Source organism: Xenopus laevis, chromosome 5S (genome assembly GCF_017654675.1).
Source record: "Xenopus laevis strain J_2021 chromosome 5S, Xenopus_laevis_v10.1, whole genome shotgun sequence".
Classification (NCBI taxonomy): Eukaryota; Metazoa; Chordata; class Amphibia; order Anura; family Pipidae; genus Xenopus; species Xenopus laevis.
Genome location: NC_054380.1, coordinates 49710576 through 49727748, shown reverse-complemented (window position 1 = coordinate 49727748; position 17173 = coordinate 49710576). Strand labels below are relative to the sequence as shown.

The 17173-nt window shown below is 37.8% G+C and overlaps 1 protein-coding gene across 2 annotated transcripts in view; it reads right to left on the bottom strand.

Annotated features, from left to right (window-relative positions):
* Positions 1–6538: 6538 nt before the first annotated feature.
* LOC121394208 (peroxisomal targeting signal 2 receptor-like) overlaps positions 6539–17173 on the bottom strand; it is a 193152-nt gene continuing 182517 nt past the window's right edge. For both annotated transcript variants that reach the window (XM_041564526.1, XM_041564527.1), the window contains one exon: positions 6539–7248. In XM_041564526.1, the coding sequence (XP_041420460.1) occupies positions 7183–7248 (66 nt within the window). In that variant the 3' untranslated portion in view covers positions 6539–7182. The remainder of the gene's footprint in view (positions 7249–17173) is intronic.

The window sequence follows — 17173 nt, the reverse complement described above, 5'->3', positions numbered from 1 at the left end:
ATCCACACCTGTGCTGCATCTTCCTGCCACAACCTCCTTTCTTTGGGCTGGTCGCGGCAAAACACATTGTTCAGGTGCTCCCAGTCCAACCCTGACTATGTCTAAAACTATTGAAATGCATTAATTTATTGTTTAGAATTATTGTGTAGAATTGCGTAGGACTTCATGGGCAAGGTATGATGTACCCTTACATTATAACATAACTCTATAGAAATAATTGCACACAACACCAAGAACACATTTTTGGTTGGAGGGTAGGCCGCAGCACTGTTTTATTAGCATTTTAAACACTACAGTGTCGTTTTTTAAACAAAAATTCTCATTTTAATATCTAGAGATAAACCAGCCGACCTCTGCTCATGCCCAGCAGGCCACTATATGACAATCCAAAAACATAGCAAATTATAATATTATGCCATATTTTTTATTTTTTTTTATTCTTAAAACATTTAAGATCCTAAAAATTTTTTTTTTTGGTGGGCGGGTGGGTGCAGTCCTTCTTCGCCAACTCTCGCCAACTGAACCCGATTCACTGGCGCCGCAGGTAATTTATACCCACCGGATAGGTCACCTGACTTCTCCCAGCCAATCAAATTTGAATCACCTCACCTGCCGGGCCCGCGTCCACAAGCAAGTCCACGCTCGGCAGGTGAAGTTAACCCATGCGTGCCCTCAACCTGCCCATGCTTGTGCAGGTATAATTCCCAGCACAACACATTTTCTGTTATTATGCCTATAAAATGTTCTTCCCAAAAATAGTTAAAGTTTGGAAGTGACATTATGTCTTAATTTATTTAGGTCAATGGAGTGTAGTCCAATCAAATAACTCTGTTAAATGAAAACTTGCAACATCTGTCAACATGCCATCTTGTTTTATAATTGGACACAGAATAAAAGGTCACAAGAAACAGATAATTACAGCAAATTACTCTCTATTTCCATCATCATATTGAACATACAACCATAAAACATGTACAATTTTACAATGGCTATTTACAGAATTTTTTCTTTATTTGAAATAATCAAATTAAAACATTTCTATATTATTGTCCTATGTTATGGTTAAACCATATTATTAATAATATCTATACTGAAAAGTTTTAGCAGTACTCAGTTTAAAGGGGACCCGTCACCCAAAAAAATTATTCAAAATCCTATTTTATCACCTTAGTCAAGCAAAATGAACTCTAATTACACTATATAAATTTTTTGAATCTTGTTTCCTTCAGTCTGGTAATTCATAATTATAGCAAGCAGGCCATTTTGTGGACACTTTTATTAAGACAAGCCTTGTATCATCTCAGAATCTTGTTGATGACCATCCCCATGCCCTGGCTACACAATTAAACGGTGAAGAGAACGGGGGAATGTGGGGAGAGCAGTGATATCTAGGAAGTGTTGAATGGAAAGTGAACGTAATTGTCTGTCCCGCCTCTATGCCTAAGGCATAGAGGAGGGCAGACAATATTTGATTGACAGCTGAGATTTTAAAATGAGCTTACAACAGCTATGAATGCATTAATAAAAATAGAAATTTGATTTCATGTTTAATTTGAAAAGGACTATTATACAGCTTTTTGTTTCTGGGTGACAGGTCCACTTTAAAAAGACTTCTTTAGCCTTTATCTAGTTTCAAAATACCTCAATCACTGGGTATAAACTATCTGGTTATCAATTAAAGTGCTAATGACACTAAAATAGAATCGTATTTATCAATGGAGTTCACCATTTTAATGTGCTTTTAAAAATCCCATAGGAATGAATAGAAAGTGAGTGAGTTTTATTGTCCCGAGTTCTAAATTTACACTTTGATAAATCTGCCCCTAAAAGTTACCACGTTGATCATTTTTCACTGATAGATCTGCTAAACCTGACTGTTTTGCCAACCTGACTGTCCCATCTCAACCTGTCAGAGTTTCTAATTCTAACAGACTACTGCTGCACAAATATAGCAGCCCCCCTCATATTGGAATATGGGGGAAAGAAAAGTAATGTAAAAGACAATGTTATGATATAAAAAAGGTTATTTCTGGTGTCATTATCTCTTTAAAGTGGTTCATTCTCTGGAAAACATCAGGCTAAAAAGACAACCCAGTTCCAAACATGCAAAAAAATTGGTGAAACTGTCTAAATCTTGGCATACATGGACAGCTACTGTATATACATCTCTACTGTCATTAAGTGCAACTATAGTTATAATCCAGGAAATTTCCAGGGATGGGGCAGGCAAACACAATAACCAAAAAAGGGGTACTTTCCTAAATACCAGTGCCATAACTAGGAAGAAGAAGGGGTAAGTGACTAGGGCACAATAGTAGGGGGGCATAAGCAAATCCCTATTCTGCCTAAATACTCCTCCTTCCAGCAACTTCAAAGCAGATGAACAGTGGTATTTTTGTGCACACGGAGGTGGGGTGAGAGAGATAGATGACAGGAGCTGCTGTGGTGTTAATTGACAAGCAGGGAGTAAGCGATGACAGCAGGGGTCTTACAGCAAGACCTTCATAGGCCCTGCTATATGATTTGATTGTTGGCCCTAGTGGACAGATAATCCCCGCTGCGTAGTGTATTTCTGATAACAAAATATATTCCCAAAAAGGGGAAAGGCAGGAGGGGGGTGATGTTAAATGGCAACATAATTAATTACCTCATAAGGACCAAATATGGGGTAACCTAAGTTTCTTAGGTTTATCTCAAGAAATAAAAAAAATATTTTTTTGTGTGATTTAAACAACTAATGTAATAAATCACCAATACAAAAATTTAAGACACCTTAGTTTTCAACTGGCAAAAGTTAACTTTGGGTTGGTTCCTATGGGTTGTTAGAACTGGTGCAAACTTTGAAATAAATTAACCCTAGGAGGGGTTAATCACTGAGTCACAAAATACCACTATTTAATATTAAAAGCACGTTATACAACTACTAATAAGGTTGGAAGGAAAAACTGTTTAGCTTTCCACTGGTGTTTTAGTCAGAGGTTAAACAATTGGTATTTAACATTTCTTATTAATGATATGGAGGTGGGCATTGAAAGAATAGTTTCAATTTTTGCAGATGATACTAAATTGTGCAAAAACCATAGGTTCCATGCAGGATGTTGTCACTTTGCAGATGATTTTACTAAATTGGAAAACTGGACTGCTTTACTCTAACATTTCCAAACATAATTAAGCTACCATTGTCTATTATAACACACTCCCCACTGCTCTTTATGAACATGTTCCTGTCAAGTCAAGAATTATAAGATACCAACAGCGCCAACCTTGGCATACAGCTCATTTCACAGCTCAAAACAGTATACTTGACCACTACTGGTAAAAAGCCCAATCAAAATCCTTTTTTTTTTTTTTTTTTTTTTTTACTATAAATCTGCACTGATCGCACTTCTGTATTTCAGTAGCAGCTTAAAAAATTTCTGTGCAATCCTGCATTAGAACTGTAATTGCTCATCAACAACATGAGTAATCTAGTAATCTACCTCCCTCCCTCAATATTTTTCCGTTTCTTCTGGCTTCCTCTCATTTTATGTCTTGCCCTCTCTGTCTCATTCCATCCAAACTTCTCCACAATCCCAACTCCTGTTTAGTCAATGCCCCAACCAATCTATTTAATATTTCTGTCTCACCTGAAACCTTTCCCATCCAATTAAAAAACACACCCATCAAACCCCATTTCCCTCCAGTCCTAAACTCTCTCCTATCTTTTTGCTTCCCTTTATTGCTAAATGACTTGAGCACTTAATACACAACCACCTGCTCCTCTTCTTCTCTGATTATGGCTTACTAGAATAAATCTTTTACCTAAGGAACATTCCACTTTTACCTTAAGAACACAACACAATCAGCACAGAAGATGCTAGTAAATTACTGATTCAGTCTCTCGTCATATTCCTTACCGACTACTGTAACTCTGTGTTAAAGGACAATATACACCTAGAAATACCTTTGATAAAAAAGAGCCCAGTAAATACGACTTGTGATAAAAATGCATCCTGCCTCTTCTTTTAATTTAAAAAAAAACACATTTTCATAATTTATTTTGCCATTCTAATACAGTAATTTAAAAGTTATTTACTGAACATCCTTCCCTTAATATACAGGGCAATTTGTTCAGATCTGCCTTTAAAAGCAAAAAATCCCTCCCTTCTCTAAGAAGCAGCATTTGAGCAGAGGACTTCTCAGTGGACAGGTAATTAGTAGAAATAAGTAAAGGTGTGGGACAAATCCAAGGCAGCAACTGGACTGCAAAACTTCTTTATTGGGGATAGAGGTACACAACATGTTTCGGGCAGCGCCTTTTGTATCACACACAGGATATCCCGTGGGAAAATCCGACAAAGATATTTGGTGAGCACCACTTGCAGGACCAGGAAGTTCTAAAGTGAAACTTGCTTAATTTTTAAGTTTATTGTGAAAAATAACAAAAACATAGATATTTCTTATTTAATGGAAAACTGTACCCCAGAACAATTTAGATCTTTATAAAAATATATTGCATAAAACAGCTCATATTTAAAACCTTGCTTCTTGTAAGTAAACCATTTTCATAAAAATATACTTTTGAGTAGTACATGCCATTGCATTTTAAGAAATAAGTGCCACCCCCTGGGATCGTAGGATTCACGGTGCACACAAACAAACCATACATGTTAGGTCACATAAGCTAATAACAGACAAAGTTCTGTCTTTTGCTTCAACACTTCTTCCTGTTAAGAGTTAGAGCTGCAGTATTTCTAGTCAGGTGATCTTTGAGGCAGCACAGAGAATATCATTATATGGTGGCTCAAGGGAAAATATGTAAAAGGGCAATGTCTACTTAAATATATATTCTACTTTGGCAAGATTCTTATGATGTAATCTGTTGCTTAAGTATTCATTTAAAACAAAAGATACCCTCTTCTAAAATAATATAAACAGAGGAACTTAAACTATGATATAGATGAAGATCATTTTGTGCAATGTTGTAGCACTCAGGTAATCAAGCAACCCACTTACTTCACAATAATACAAACTCATACAGTTACACAACTCACACAAGCAGGTTCAGTTTTCTCTCATGAAGATCCAGCCTCTTTCATGTACACATCAAGGGGCAGATTTAGTAAGGTTCGAATGGTAAATTCTATTTTTTTTTTTTGGTCAAAACTCACAATTTCGAATTTAAAAGCACAAACTTGAATTTTAATTCGAATGTGAGATTTATCACACCTCAACCCTGGAAACAGTTCTAATTTTAATATTCGGTAACTAAAACCTGAGGTGTTCATGTAGAAGTCAATGGCAGAGGTCCCTTGAACAACTTGAAGATGTAATAGCAGTGATGAGCCAAATTTTTGCTGCCATAGTCATCCAATGGGAGAAAAAGAAAAGAAAGTCGCACATCAAAAAAAATTGGATGAGTAAGAGTCAAGTTTTATTTCAGGTAAAACTCAAATGAATTCTATTCAAGTTTTCAGGTTGGGACTATTCAATCGAATTGTAGACGTTCCAATTTTTTCATAAATAACTTACTGTACCATTCGAATTGTGAATAAAATGAATTAGAATTTTTAAAAATTCACATTACTCCAAAATTCAACCTTTGATAAATAACCTCCTAAGAAACATTCTCAAACATACATTCTCACATACCATCATATGACCAGATTGTAAATTAGGCTGTTTTTGGTCAAAAAGAAACAAACCAGCTTAAATTAAGGCTGCTTGCTACCTGGAAAAAAAGCCTGCAATGGTATAAGAAGAGAGGTTATGGAGACCTGGCACCTTTGCTCTGCTTGAGAATAATACAAAAAGGGTGGGGACAGAGACCCCTGAAAAAACAAAATATTGGTATAAAAGAAGCCTCATATTTTTTGAGCACTATATGCTTGTTTAGTGTCTGTCTCTGAGGAAGGTTATTGACAAAACATTGGGCTATTTTTTTTGTTCAGATTCTGAGGGGCAAATTCACTAAGCGCCGAAGCGCATAACGCTAGCGTGAATTCGCTAGCTTTGGGCATTTTCGTTACTTCGCAAATTCACTAACGGACGCTGGTCTAACTTCGCTAGTGTTACTTCGCACCCTTACGCCTGGCGAATTTGCGCAATTCGTGCATTGTTCTGAACGCTACCTTTTACGCTAGACTTCCTTCGCCACCTCAGACCAGGCGAAGCGCAATAGAGTAGATAGGGATTGCTTCAAAAAAAGATAAAGTCCCAAAAAATGCTGGCGTTTTTTCTTTATTATGGGTGATAGGCTGAAAAAGATCAAAAAATTTTTTTTGGGGATCCCCTCCTTCCCCCCTACATTTCCTAACTCATGGCAACTTAACTATACAGTGGGCACATGTGTAGGGCAAAATACAAATTTTATTTGCTGTTTTGAAGGTTTCCCAGGCTTGTGTAGTTCTGCTACATACTGTATACCTCCATTGTAACTTGAATTTGGCGCCGTATGCAAATTAAACATCGCTAGCGTAACTTCGCTTTGCTTGGCGAATTAACGTAGTGCAACTTTGAAACCTTACGCTACCCCTGAGCGCAACTTTGGATTTTAGTGAATTTGCGGAGCACCAGCGCAACTATGATTCTTAGTGAATGTCCCACTGAGAGTGCAGTGCTTTTTGATTTATAGAAACCTTTTTTTTTTACTGACAAAAAAGAGAGCAATTCTCATTGAACTTTAATTTATCATATGCCCTGTTTGTCAGACTTCCTCTTTCCTACAATCACATTTAGGGAAACCTGAGCTCACCTCAGCCCCTATTCATATGCTATTTTCCCTGGTGGGAATGCCCTCTGCAACATGTTTAGACCAGAAGCATTACTTATGAAAATCTCTTTATCGCCAAAATCAGATGAGTTTCTGTAGCTAGATCTGTATATTCCATTTTAGAATGTAGTTTTCCTATTTACTTTACTATTGACAAAAATATTTGATCATTTTTCCTATATCCTTAATGTCAGCAAAACATTTCAATTTATTAATCCCACATTTAAAAAATCATTCATGGAATCTGTTCATACCTTATTCATATACAGGCTGTTACAGTCACTAACTAGTTCTTACATAGGGATCCATAAAACAAATACTGGGAAGAAAGCTGAATTACCAAAAACAAACCTAAATGATATTTAATGACTGTAAAGAAGGTTCTTTTTCTTTCCCTCCTTTGTACTGTTGGCTCAGGACAATGGCTAGGATTAAGGCAATGAGAGGCAGGATGGGGTATATATTTTCACAGTTTCATCCCACGCACAGTCTGCAATCTGCAAAAGAAAGTGGGGGAGGGAAGAGATAACTATGAATAAACACATATTTTCATAAAAAAATCATGCAAAATGATAATACAGAATATTTCGATTTGTGTTACAGTAAGGGTGTTATTTATTAAGCTCTGATTTTTTCTAGTGGGACTTTTAAAGAGGGAAAATACAATTTTTCGGAAAAAAAATAGTTTTTTTGGGATTTATGGTCCAATGGTGTTAAAAGTCAGATTAAAAGTACTCAACTCTGACCTGCCGAGAACATGTATAAGTCAATGGCAGATGTCCCGTTAGCAATTGGAAGATTTTTTGAATTGCACTAGGTTTCCGAAAATTTATCATTACCTTTTTTCTATACACGAAAAATTTGTGAAAATGTATTAATAAATAGAGGGGAAAATCCGTGAGGATTTGGTCGGAGTGGTTTTCAAAAAATAGTGAGAACTTTTTGGATTTTGATAAAAAAAACACCTAAATGTTTTGTGTTGAATGATAGTAAATGATATTTCTTTCAGTTGTCTCCAATTTAATTTCAACATGATATTTATCAAAATTTTCAGTTGTAAAGTTTGAAAAATAATTTTATATTTAAATGTTCATTTGTAAAGTTTGAATAAGGACTTTATATTTAGTTGATCAAGTGATACTTTTTCATATTTCTTTTAACTGAAAATGTTAATTTCACACAACTATCCTCAAAAACGCAATTTTGCCTGGCCTCTGCAAAAGTTACAACTCTAATTTCTATGCTTCATTAAATACAAATTGAGGGTACAATTAATGTTATTATCTTTGATTTACAACAAACATGGCACAGTAGAATGTTTTTTAAGCAGATTGTTTATCAGTCCCTTCTCCAAGTGGAGCAATACTGCTATATACACGCACACATGCTTAATATATGATGCGATCAGTCCTTGCTAGTTGGCTGCATGCCCAGACCCAACCCGAACACATTATTATCAATTTAATCTTTTTTCATTAATGGCTTCAGTAAGGAGATTATGAAACCTATTATTTACTGCACATGTACACGGACAGTCTGAAAGTTTTTTTTTATTGCACAGATGCTGTTTTATGATGCTAGCACTTCATTTTCCAAGGTCAGCAATCTAGCTCTGACAAAAGTCAAGAAAATAGGTAAGATTGACTGACTTATGAATGCGATCTTCAAAGCCATTTATTATAAAAATTGAAAAAAAATAAACCTGAAAAAATGGGGGGTTGAAGTACTACCCCTTTAAGAATAACCAGGTTTCAGCTAACACATAATACTATACTCTACCTGTCTGGATTTGACCCGGATAGTCAGAAGGACTGCCCGGGTCAAGACAGTCTGCTCGGTTTTCCAAGTAAGGAAAACCGGGCAAAATCTCCTTTCATTGACATGGCGAACAGCCAATCACTGATCTCCAAGTCATAGCGTCACTCCTGCGATGTCGCCAGCTCAGCCTACAACGTCACTGACCAGCCCCTGACATCATGGCTCTGCCCCCTGCCCGGATTGTGGGGCGACGGAAAGTTGGCAACCATAGTATAATCAGATAAAACAGAAAACTGGGTTTCAGTTATATGAGTTACAAATCTGATGTAGTGGAAAAGGTACAAAACTCATGATGATCTATGAAAATTTCTGAATGTCGTGCACCAAGGTTGTGGGGCTCTCCAGTTTGTTAGTATACTTTGAACTGCCCATCTTTGTAATTACAAAGATAACATTACAAGGGTTAAAGAGAGTTGTGCACTGCACTTGCTTTAAAAAAAAAGTTTCACTTCCTTGTTTCATGTGATTTTAAGGAATTGTATCGGTTTGGCCAGGCACCTGGATTTGACTGAATCCCAAACTGGATTTGATTACATTACATGAAATCATATACATTAAGTAAATCTATTTAATTATACTATTACATCTGTGTGTAAGTTATTACATTTAGCTGTACATCAGAAGACAATTATCACAATCCACCTCTCACTAAGGGGCCTATTTATCATACTTATTAAAATGAACCAGAAAAACTAAAAAAAAAAAATACGAATTTGTTTATTTTATTTTATGCTGCCTGACATACTACAGTTATTTTATACCACAACAGACCTTATGTAATCTAATAAAGTCAACTAAAAAAAAATTCAAGGAGGAAGTAAATCCTAGCCGGAGTAAAAAAAGGTATGGATGAAAACAATTTTCTAAATTTTTATATAGCATTTTTAAGCCACTGCTTCTGTCAACACAAGAAATACTAACAATTAGCTAACTTATTTTTTTTTGTTTAATCAATTAGCTAATGATTTTTTAAAATCAATTCGCTATATATTGTTTAATTCAGGCAATCCTCATTGTAGCCTCAAGGAGGAAGTGCAGTGTATGGTGGGGTCAGAGTTTGGGGGAACTGGCGTGACTGGGGTGGGGCCCAAGCAGGAGCCCTGGTGTTCCCAAGACACCTCAGTCTGACACTGGTTGCAGAGATCAGCAGCAGATATAAAACTTAAAGGAGGACTGCTATGTCTTTAAATGCTACTTTGCATGCCCTGGCTGCCCTCATATATTTGCATACCATTAATCAAACTGCCAGTAGGATTTATGCTATGCAAATAAGCCACGCAGACTCTGGGCATACACAGAAATGCCTCAACTGTGGATCTACTTACTAAAGTACTGTTTTCAAGGAAGAAAGGTATTGGTGACACTGACACCCTTCAACAGAGAGGGAGAGCCAAGTCTACCATCTGGTAAGGGGCATCAATATATATTAATAAAATTGAAACAATATATTTTTGTCAACTGATTTTATTTGGAAGAGTTTCTTTTGCAAGTCTTACCACTTTAGAAATGGATAAAAGACATGCGCCCATCGAATTTACCCGATACAGAGGGAAAACTCAGTGTAAAATCTTTCCAATTTGCCTCAGAGGATAATTTTGTACTAAAATACTTTTTAATAATCATGCATTTTTTTCAATTGCCCTTTCTTGAAACGTTCTAATGAATCTGCCAATATCTAGAGGAGGGGCATACAATATTTGATCGACAGCTCAGATTTTTAAATGAGCTTACAAAAGCTATGAATGCTTTAATAAAAAAATTTTTAATTTGAAAAGGACTTTTATTATACATCTTTTTGTGTCTGGGTGACAGGTCAACATTAAAGATAACAGTCCTTTTTATAATCTAAATGGATGACCTTTTAATTGCTATTTTCTCTTTATTTGCTAAATGTATCAATTTTTTTTTTATAGCTGGTGTTTTTATCTCTTTCAGATATCTACAGATTAAAATATCAGAGTTTATTGTACAATTAATATTTACCCCTTAATCCCCTATACCACTAAGAGATTAAAGAGACATTATTGTCATTACAACCAACCACTGGATACAGCACACTGAAGTCATGTCTCACCTAGTGATATAGTGCATAGCAGTACTTCTACTATTCTAGAATTTACAAAAATGTATAACACTTACTTAACACTATAAATAATAACACTATAAATTTATACTTGTTCAGAGGGCCAAAAAAATAAAATGAAATCTATAACCCATAATATATTTGCCACTCAATTTATCCAAAGTGACATGTACATATTTGTGCAAAACCAATATTAATATAAATGCAAAATAAATAAAAATTACAGTTAAGTTTAACACTTTTTATCACTTTGGCATTTCCCTATCATAGCAATGAATTGCGTGAAGGAAAAAAAAACTTTAGCAATATCTAGCTGTTGCTGTTAAAATGCTAAATAACCTTCTAGCTGATGGTAAGAGGGAGAACAATGCATGAGATGGATACAAAAATGCCCTCCATTATGCTATTTGCATGGCGGATGACATGGTTTCTATAAAGTTGTCAAATAGGCAGGAGAGGATTTCCTATAATGCTCTCTGATGTCCTAACAATCCACTGCAGGGATGTATGTACAGCAATGGTACCATTTTGAAAAACAAACTGTAATGTAACAGCATAAAACATTCTCTTTCAAAACTTTTTTTATTTTCCTTATCCATACAATATTGACATGCTATTTTGATTTTTCCTTAGAAAATTCAACTGTTCTCCTGTGCAGAGGAGAATTATTACATTGTATGTAAATATAATGGATAAAGTTATATGGTCACATTATCATGTAAATAAAGATTATGTAGTATTCATAAAAATAAACAGATTAACTTGTACAACAATGAGTATTATCAGTTATTACTTTGTACTTCAATAATTTTTATTGTGTTTTACAAAACATAAGATACATAGGTAGCATACAGCAGTAAAAATGGAAATGACGGCCATTACACAGATGTGAAATCAAGAATACTGCATTGAAAGGCACATGGTACATACAGATAATATGTAGTAGGATATAAAGGATCTCATCTGTACAAATAGACCAAACACAGTAGCTAACAGAATATAACCAGTCCTGCGTGATAAAGCATAGTAATAACACAAGGTATATTTTAATAACAAATAAACTAAATGACAGATCCACCTATGGTCCCAGAGAAAGATGGTCCCACAAAGGGCACCGATCAACCGGTATAGGAAATTGAATTCAAATACTAAGCAATGTCAGATGATATCCAGGCCCGTACCTGTATTCCAACCATGGACCCCAAATTTTTAGAAATCTGCTATGGGAATCATTTAAGATACTGGTCATTTTTTCCTGAGTCATGATCCAGTCAATCTTATGCTTAGCGATCTCAATGGACAATACTTTTGTCTTCCATGCTTTTGCAATAGTGCTCTTAGCAGCAGTTGTAATGGCCGTAAAAAGTTGGAATTGTGACCGAGTGAGTTGGCCAGGTTTTTGCCCCAGTAAAGCCGTTTTAGGATGTCTAGGAATTACAACTTGGAACACAGAGTGAGTCATAGTGTAAACTCTAATCCAGAAGCGACGCACACTCGGGCATTCCCACCATATATGGAACATAGAACCCACTTGTCCACACTCACGAAAACATCTAGGGTCTGCAGATGGGGCAAATTTAGCAATCCGGGCTGGAACCAGGTACCACCTGAATAAAACTTTGTAATTAGCCTCGAGCAAAGAAACATTTTTAGAGGATCGCATGACATTGCTCCAAATCGACTCCCATTCGTCACCATCTAATTGACAGTTCAAATCTCTATGCCACGATTGTACGTAGGTCAGCTGATCTGGCACAACCTTGTCATAAAAATTTCTATACAGCAAGGAAATTACTTTCCGACTCAAAGGGTTGCGGGAACACCATAGTTCAAAAAATGACTGAGATGCATTCACCCCTCCTTCAGAGATCCATTGAGACCGGGCAAAATGTAACAGTTGTCGCATACGGAAATACTCTGAAGGAGGAACGAGATATTTATCAATAAGGTGTTGAAGGGAGTATGGTCCTGTACCAGTGTATAACTGTCCCAAATAGCGTATATTAGTGGAGGTCCACCATTGAAAAGCTGAAGGCTGTAACCCTGGGCGAAAGAGGGGGTTCCCTAGAAAGGGCATAGCTGGCGTGCAAGCTGTTAGTAAAGTATTTCTCAAACTGACCGAGTCCCAAATTTTCAAGGTGTGAGTCAGACATACACTCCCCGTTAATGGTCGCTGTTTAGGGGGACACCATACCAATGCTGCCGGAGAATATGGTAGGGTATATGATCTTTCCAAGGCAACCCAATGAGGGCAATCATGAATAGAGTGTAAAGCTAAGATTTGGGAGATCTGAGCTGCCTTATAATAATAGTGCCAATTAGGTAAGCCAAGACCTCCTTTATCCCTAGGATAAGTTAATACAGAATGGCGTATTCTAGGGTGTTTCCTTGCCCAAACAAACTGTAAGATTTTAGTGTTAAACCGGGACATATCAGCTAAAGGAATTGGAATTGGGAGCGTTCTAAAAAGGTATAAGATCTTAGGCAAAATAGTCATCTTAATGGAATGGATCCTCCTTATCCACGAGATGTGATAACAGTGCCATCTATCCAACAAAGCGTACAGAGACTTATAAACCGGGGGATAATTATATTTATACAGGGAGTCATAATCCCGAGTTAACTTAACCCCCAATATGGAGATAAAGTGGGGCTGCCAAACAAATTCAAAGTTAAGTTGTAACAACTTTACAGCTTCCGGGGATAGATTGATATTAAGGGCCTCAGTTTTGTTATGGTTAATATGAAGGCCAGATATTCGACTAAATGTCTCCAATAGATTAAATAAATTAGGGAGGGAGGTTAATGGATGTGAAATTACAAGTGATAAATCGTCAGCAAATAGACTGACTTTATGTTGAGCTCCGCCGACCGCAATCCCCTTAATATTTAAATCAGATCTAATAGCGGCCGCTAGGGGCTCTATAGCTAAATTGAATAAAATGGGAGAAAGAGGGCACCCTTGACGGGTCCCCCTACAGATCATAAAGGGTTCAGACAGAAACCCCATTATATTAACCAATGCGGAGGGGCCATGATAAAGCGAGTGAATCCAAGTTTTAAATTTATCACCAAATCCCCATTTGCTCAAAGAAAAATACAGATAGTCCCAGTAGATAGAATCAAAGGCTTTGCGAATATCCAACTTAAGCAGCATTGATTTAACCCCTGAAGATTTAGCATGCAGAGTCAATAGGATCAAACGTCTGATAGCATCCCCGGCGTGACGTCCAGGAACAAACCCCACTTGGTCCCTGTGTATTATTTGAGGTAGAAAGGAGTTGATCCTAATAGCTAATATTTTCCCTAACAGCTTAACATCCGTATTTAACACTGAAATCGGTCGATAATTCTTGCAATCTGATAGATTGGAGTCAGGCTTGGGAATCGCAGATATCTGAGCCTTCAAGGTCTCAGCTTGAAACGACCCTCCCACTTTCAGGGCATTGAACATTTTGGTCAAGTAAGGGCCGACCTCAGGGAGAAATTTTTTGTAATAAATATTGGAGAGCCCATCTAGGCCAGGAGCTTTCCCCGACCCCAAATCTCTAATCGCAAATTGAACTTCCTCAAGTGTAATGTCCTCGTCCATCCGTTGAGACTGGTATTCTGTCAATCTAGGGAGATCTAGGTCCCGAAAAAACTTATCATAATTAACCAGAGGGACGTCACCCGATTTAGAATATAATTTCTGATAAAAGTTGGCAAATTCAGTAGCTATTTTAGATGGGATCCCGGTCAAATGACCAGAAGCTGTCCGAATTTTATGGATCGTTTGGGGAACATTGCGTTCATTCAACTTGCGTGCTAACATCCTACCAGGTTTATCGAGACAACAGTACATCTTATGTTTAGCCCATCGTAATTTCTTTTCAGCATGAGTAGTCATTAATAAATCCAGATCTTTTTGTAGCTGCCTAATCTGTAGAGTGTGATTCTCCCATGGGGACGCTATCTGTAAAGCCATTAATTTATCCAATTCCCTTGTCAGAACTTTAATTTTAGAGTCTCTATCACTCTTACGTCTAGAGCCAATCTGGATAAAACGTCCCCTAATAACTGGTTTATGAGCTTCCCAGAGCAAAATAGGGGAGGAGACAGAATTTATATTTTCAGCAAAATAATCAGTAAGGGACTTTTGTATCGAAGTAACCACGTCAGGGAAACTCAACAGGGACTCAATGAGTCTCCAAAATCTAGTCTTGGGTTTTTCCAATATGCTAGATAGAGTAATCAGGACTGGACAATGGTCAGACCACCCAATATTAAGCATTTTAGCAGAACGGAGAGAGGGGACCAAAGTAGCCGAAAGAAAAACGTGGTCTATTCTAGTGGACACTTTATGCGGGGCTGAATAATGTGAAAATTGCAAAACATCAGGATTATATTCTCTCCAAGCATCAATTAAACCAGAAGAGCCTAGCAATCCCTTAAAAGCAATCGAATCTTTACTAAGTATAGGACGCTGTTGGCCTCTAGGGATACTCATACGGTCCCGCGTCTGGTCCCAGATAAGGTTAGAATCCCCACATAACACAAGCTGTCCTTCTTGGATTACTGAACAAGTCTGGACCAAGTTCTGCAAAAAGGCTAACTGTTGGGTGTTAGGAGCATAATATGACACAATAGTAATAGGTGTATCTCCAACATGCACAATTACAATAATATAGCGACCCTCTGGGTCCTTGATTGTTTTGTGAATAGTGAAGGCCAATCCGGAATGGAAGGCAATAGCTACTCCCTTGGTCTTTGTGGGACTAGTAGCTAGGAGCACCTGCGGGTAACGTTTGTGGAAATATTTAGGGTAAGAGAGATGGGAAAAATGAGTCTCTTGGAAGCATACAATGTCAGCGTGTATGGATGCACAATATGAGAACGCTTTAGTCCTTTTCACAGGGGAGTTCAATCCCTGTACATTAACACTAAGGACCTTAATTGTCATAGAAAGGGAAACGAAAGAGCTTCAGAAAAGGGACACAGTGTATAGTAGTATTGCGTGAGACATACAGCTGATGCATTCCTAACCGGGCAAGTAACCCAGAATACAATAAAAAATATTCACTCTCCGGAAACACATATAGAGATCTGTCAAAAACAGCAAAAACATAGAAACAAATAAACAAACAAATCACAAAAAAACAAAAGATTACGTCATATAATGAGGAAAAAGAAAACATGGTGGAGGTCCTTCTGGAAAATCCTGAGGGCTCCACATGAGTCGGTTCCACTCGGGGGAAGCATACTCAGCCCGCACTTATTGAAATAAAAAACAGAAAGTTTCCTCCAGTCTCTCAAGAGGACACTCTAGCAGAATGTAGAGAAAAATGTATTCCAGCCGGAAAACACTATTATAGTCTCACCCCATCATCATGTCAGGTAGGAGCCTCCTGACGGGCCGACATCCTCTGAGATCTGGATAGAACCCTTTCCCATATTGGTGTCAACTTGGTACGCGATCTCAGTGAAGAGGAGGGTTCAGTAGAAGCAGACTCCGACAGTCCCAATTTAAAAAGGATGGTAAGCCCTTCTTCCGGAGTGAGAATAGTATGTTGCTTGTTATGATGTGTAAAAAGCAGGCGGAAAGGGAAGAGCCAACGATAAGGAATCTTGTGCTGTGATAATATCTTCGTAATAGGACCCATATTGCGCCTTCTTTGTAAGGTTAGAGGAGATAAATCCGCAAAAATCTGGTACGGATGTGACCGAAATTCCAACTTATCCGCAGTGCGAGCTGCAAGTAATGTGGCCACTTGGGTTTGGTGAAAGTGGAATATAAGGATAACATCCCTAGGTGGATCTTCCGGCCTCCGTGGGCGTAAAGCACGGTGTACCCTATCCATTTCCAATCTGTTAGCTGGGACACCTGGCAAAAGGTCCTGTAACAGTTCCGTAATAGAAGCTTGTAAATCCACAATAGATTCCGGCAATCCTCTAATCCTGACATTATTTCGTCTAGACCTATTGTCAGAGTCCTCAATTTTGGCCTGCATCTCAGCCATTTGGGTCTGTAAGGTGACAATGTCCTGCTCATGCGATTCCACAACAGTAATAATATCATCCACTTTGGGTTCTACATTGGAGGTACGCTGACCCAGCTCAGCAACCTGTGTAGTAAGCTGAGCTGTGATTTTAGCAGCTGTAGCATCAAGCTCTTGTTGTAATAGTAATTTAAATTTGCCCAACAGTACCTCATCTGATGCCCTGGCAGATGCTTCCCCTTCCGATGGAGTAAGAGGCTGACTATCAAAGAGGCTGGGTTGCGAAGCTATCTGTGGAGATCGTGGAGCCGTGGGAGCAGGATCAGGCCGCCGAAGAAAATCCGACATCGGCCGTGACGCAGTTTGCGGAGATGCCGTTTTCGCCCCTTTCCGACGAGATCTCCGGGTCCGCTGGCTGGCCATACACAAGAGCAAGGTAGGGAAGTGACCCGTTACCGATGGAGTCCACACTGAAGCGATTAAAACGCTACCGGAGGCTGTAAAGTGCTGGGCTGGTGCGGAGCCGAATCAAGGTGCGCCATC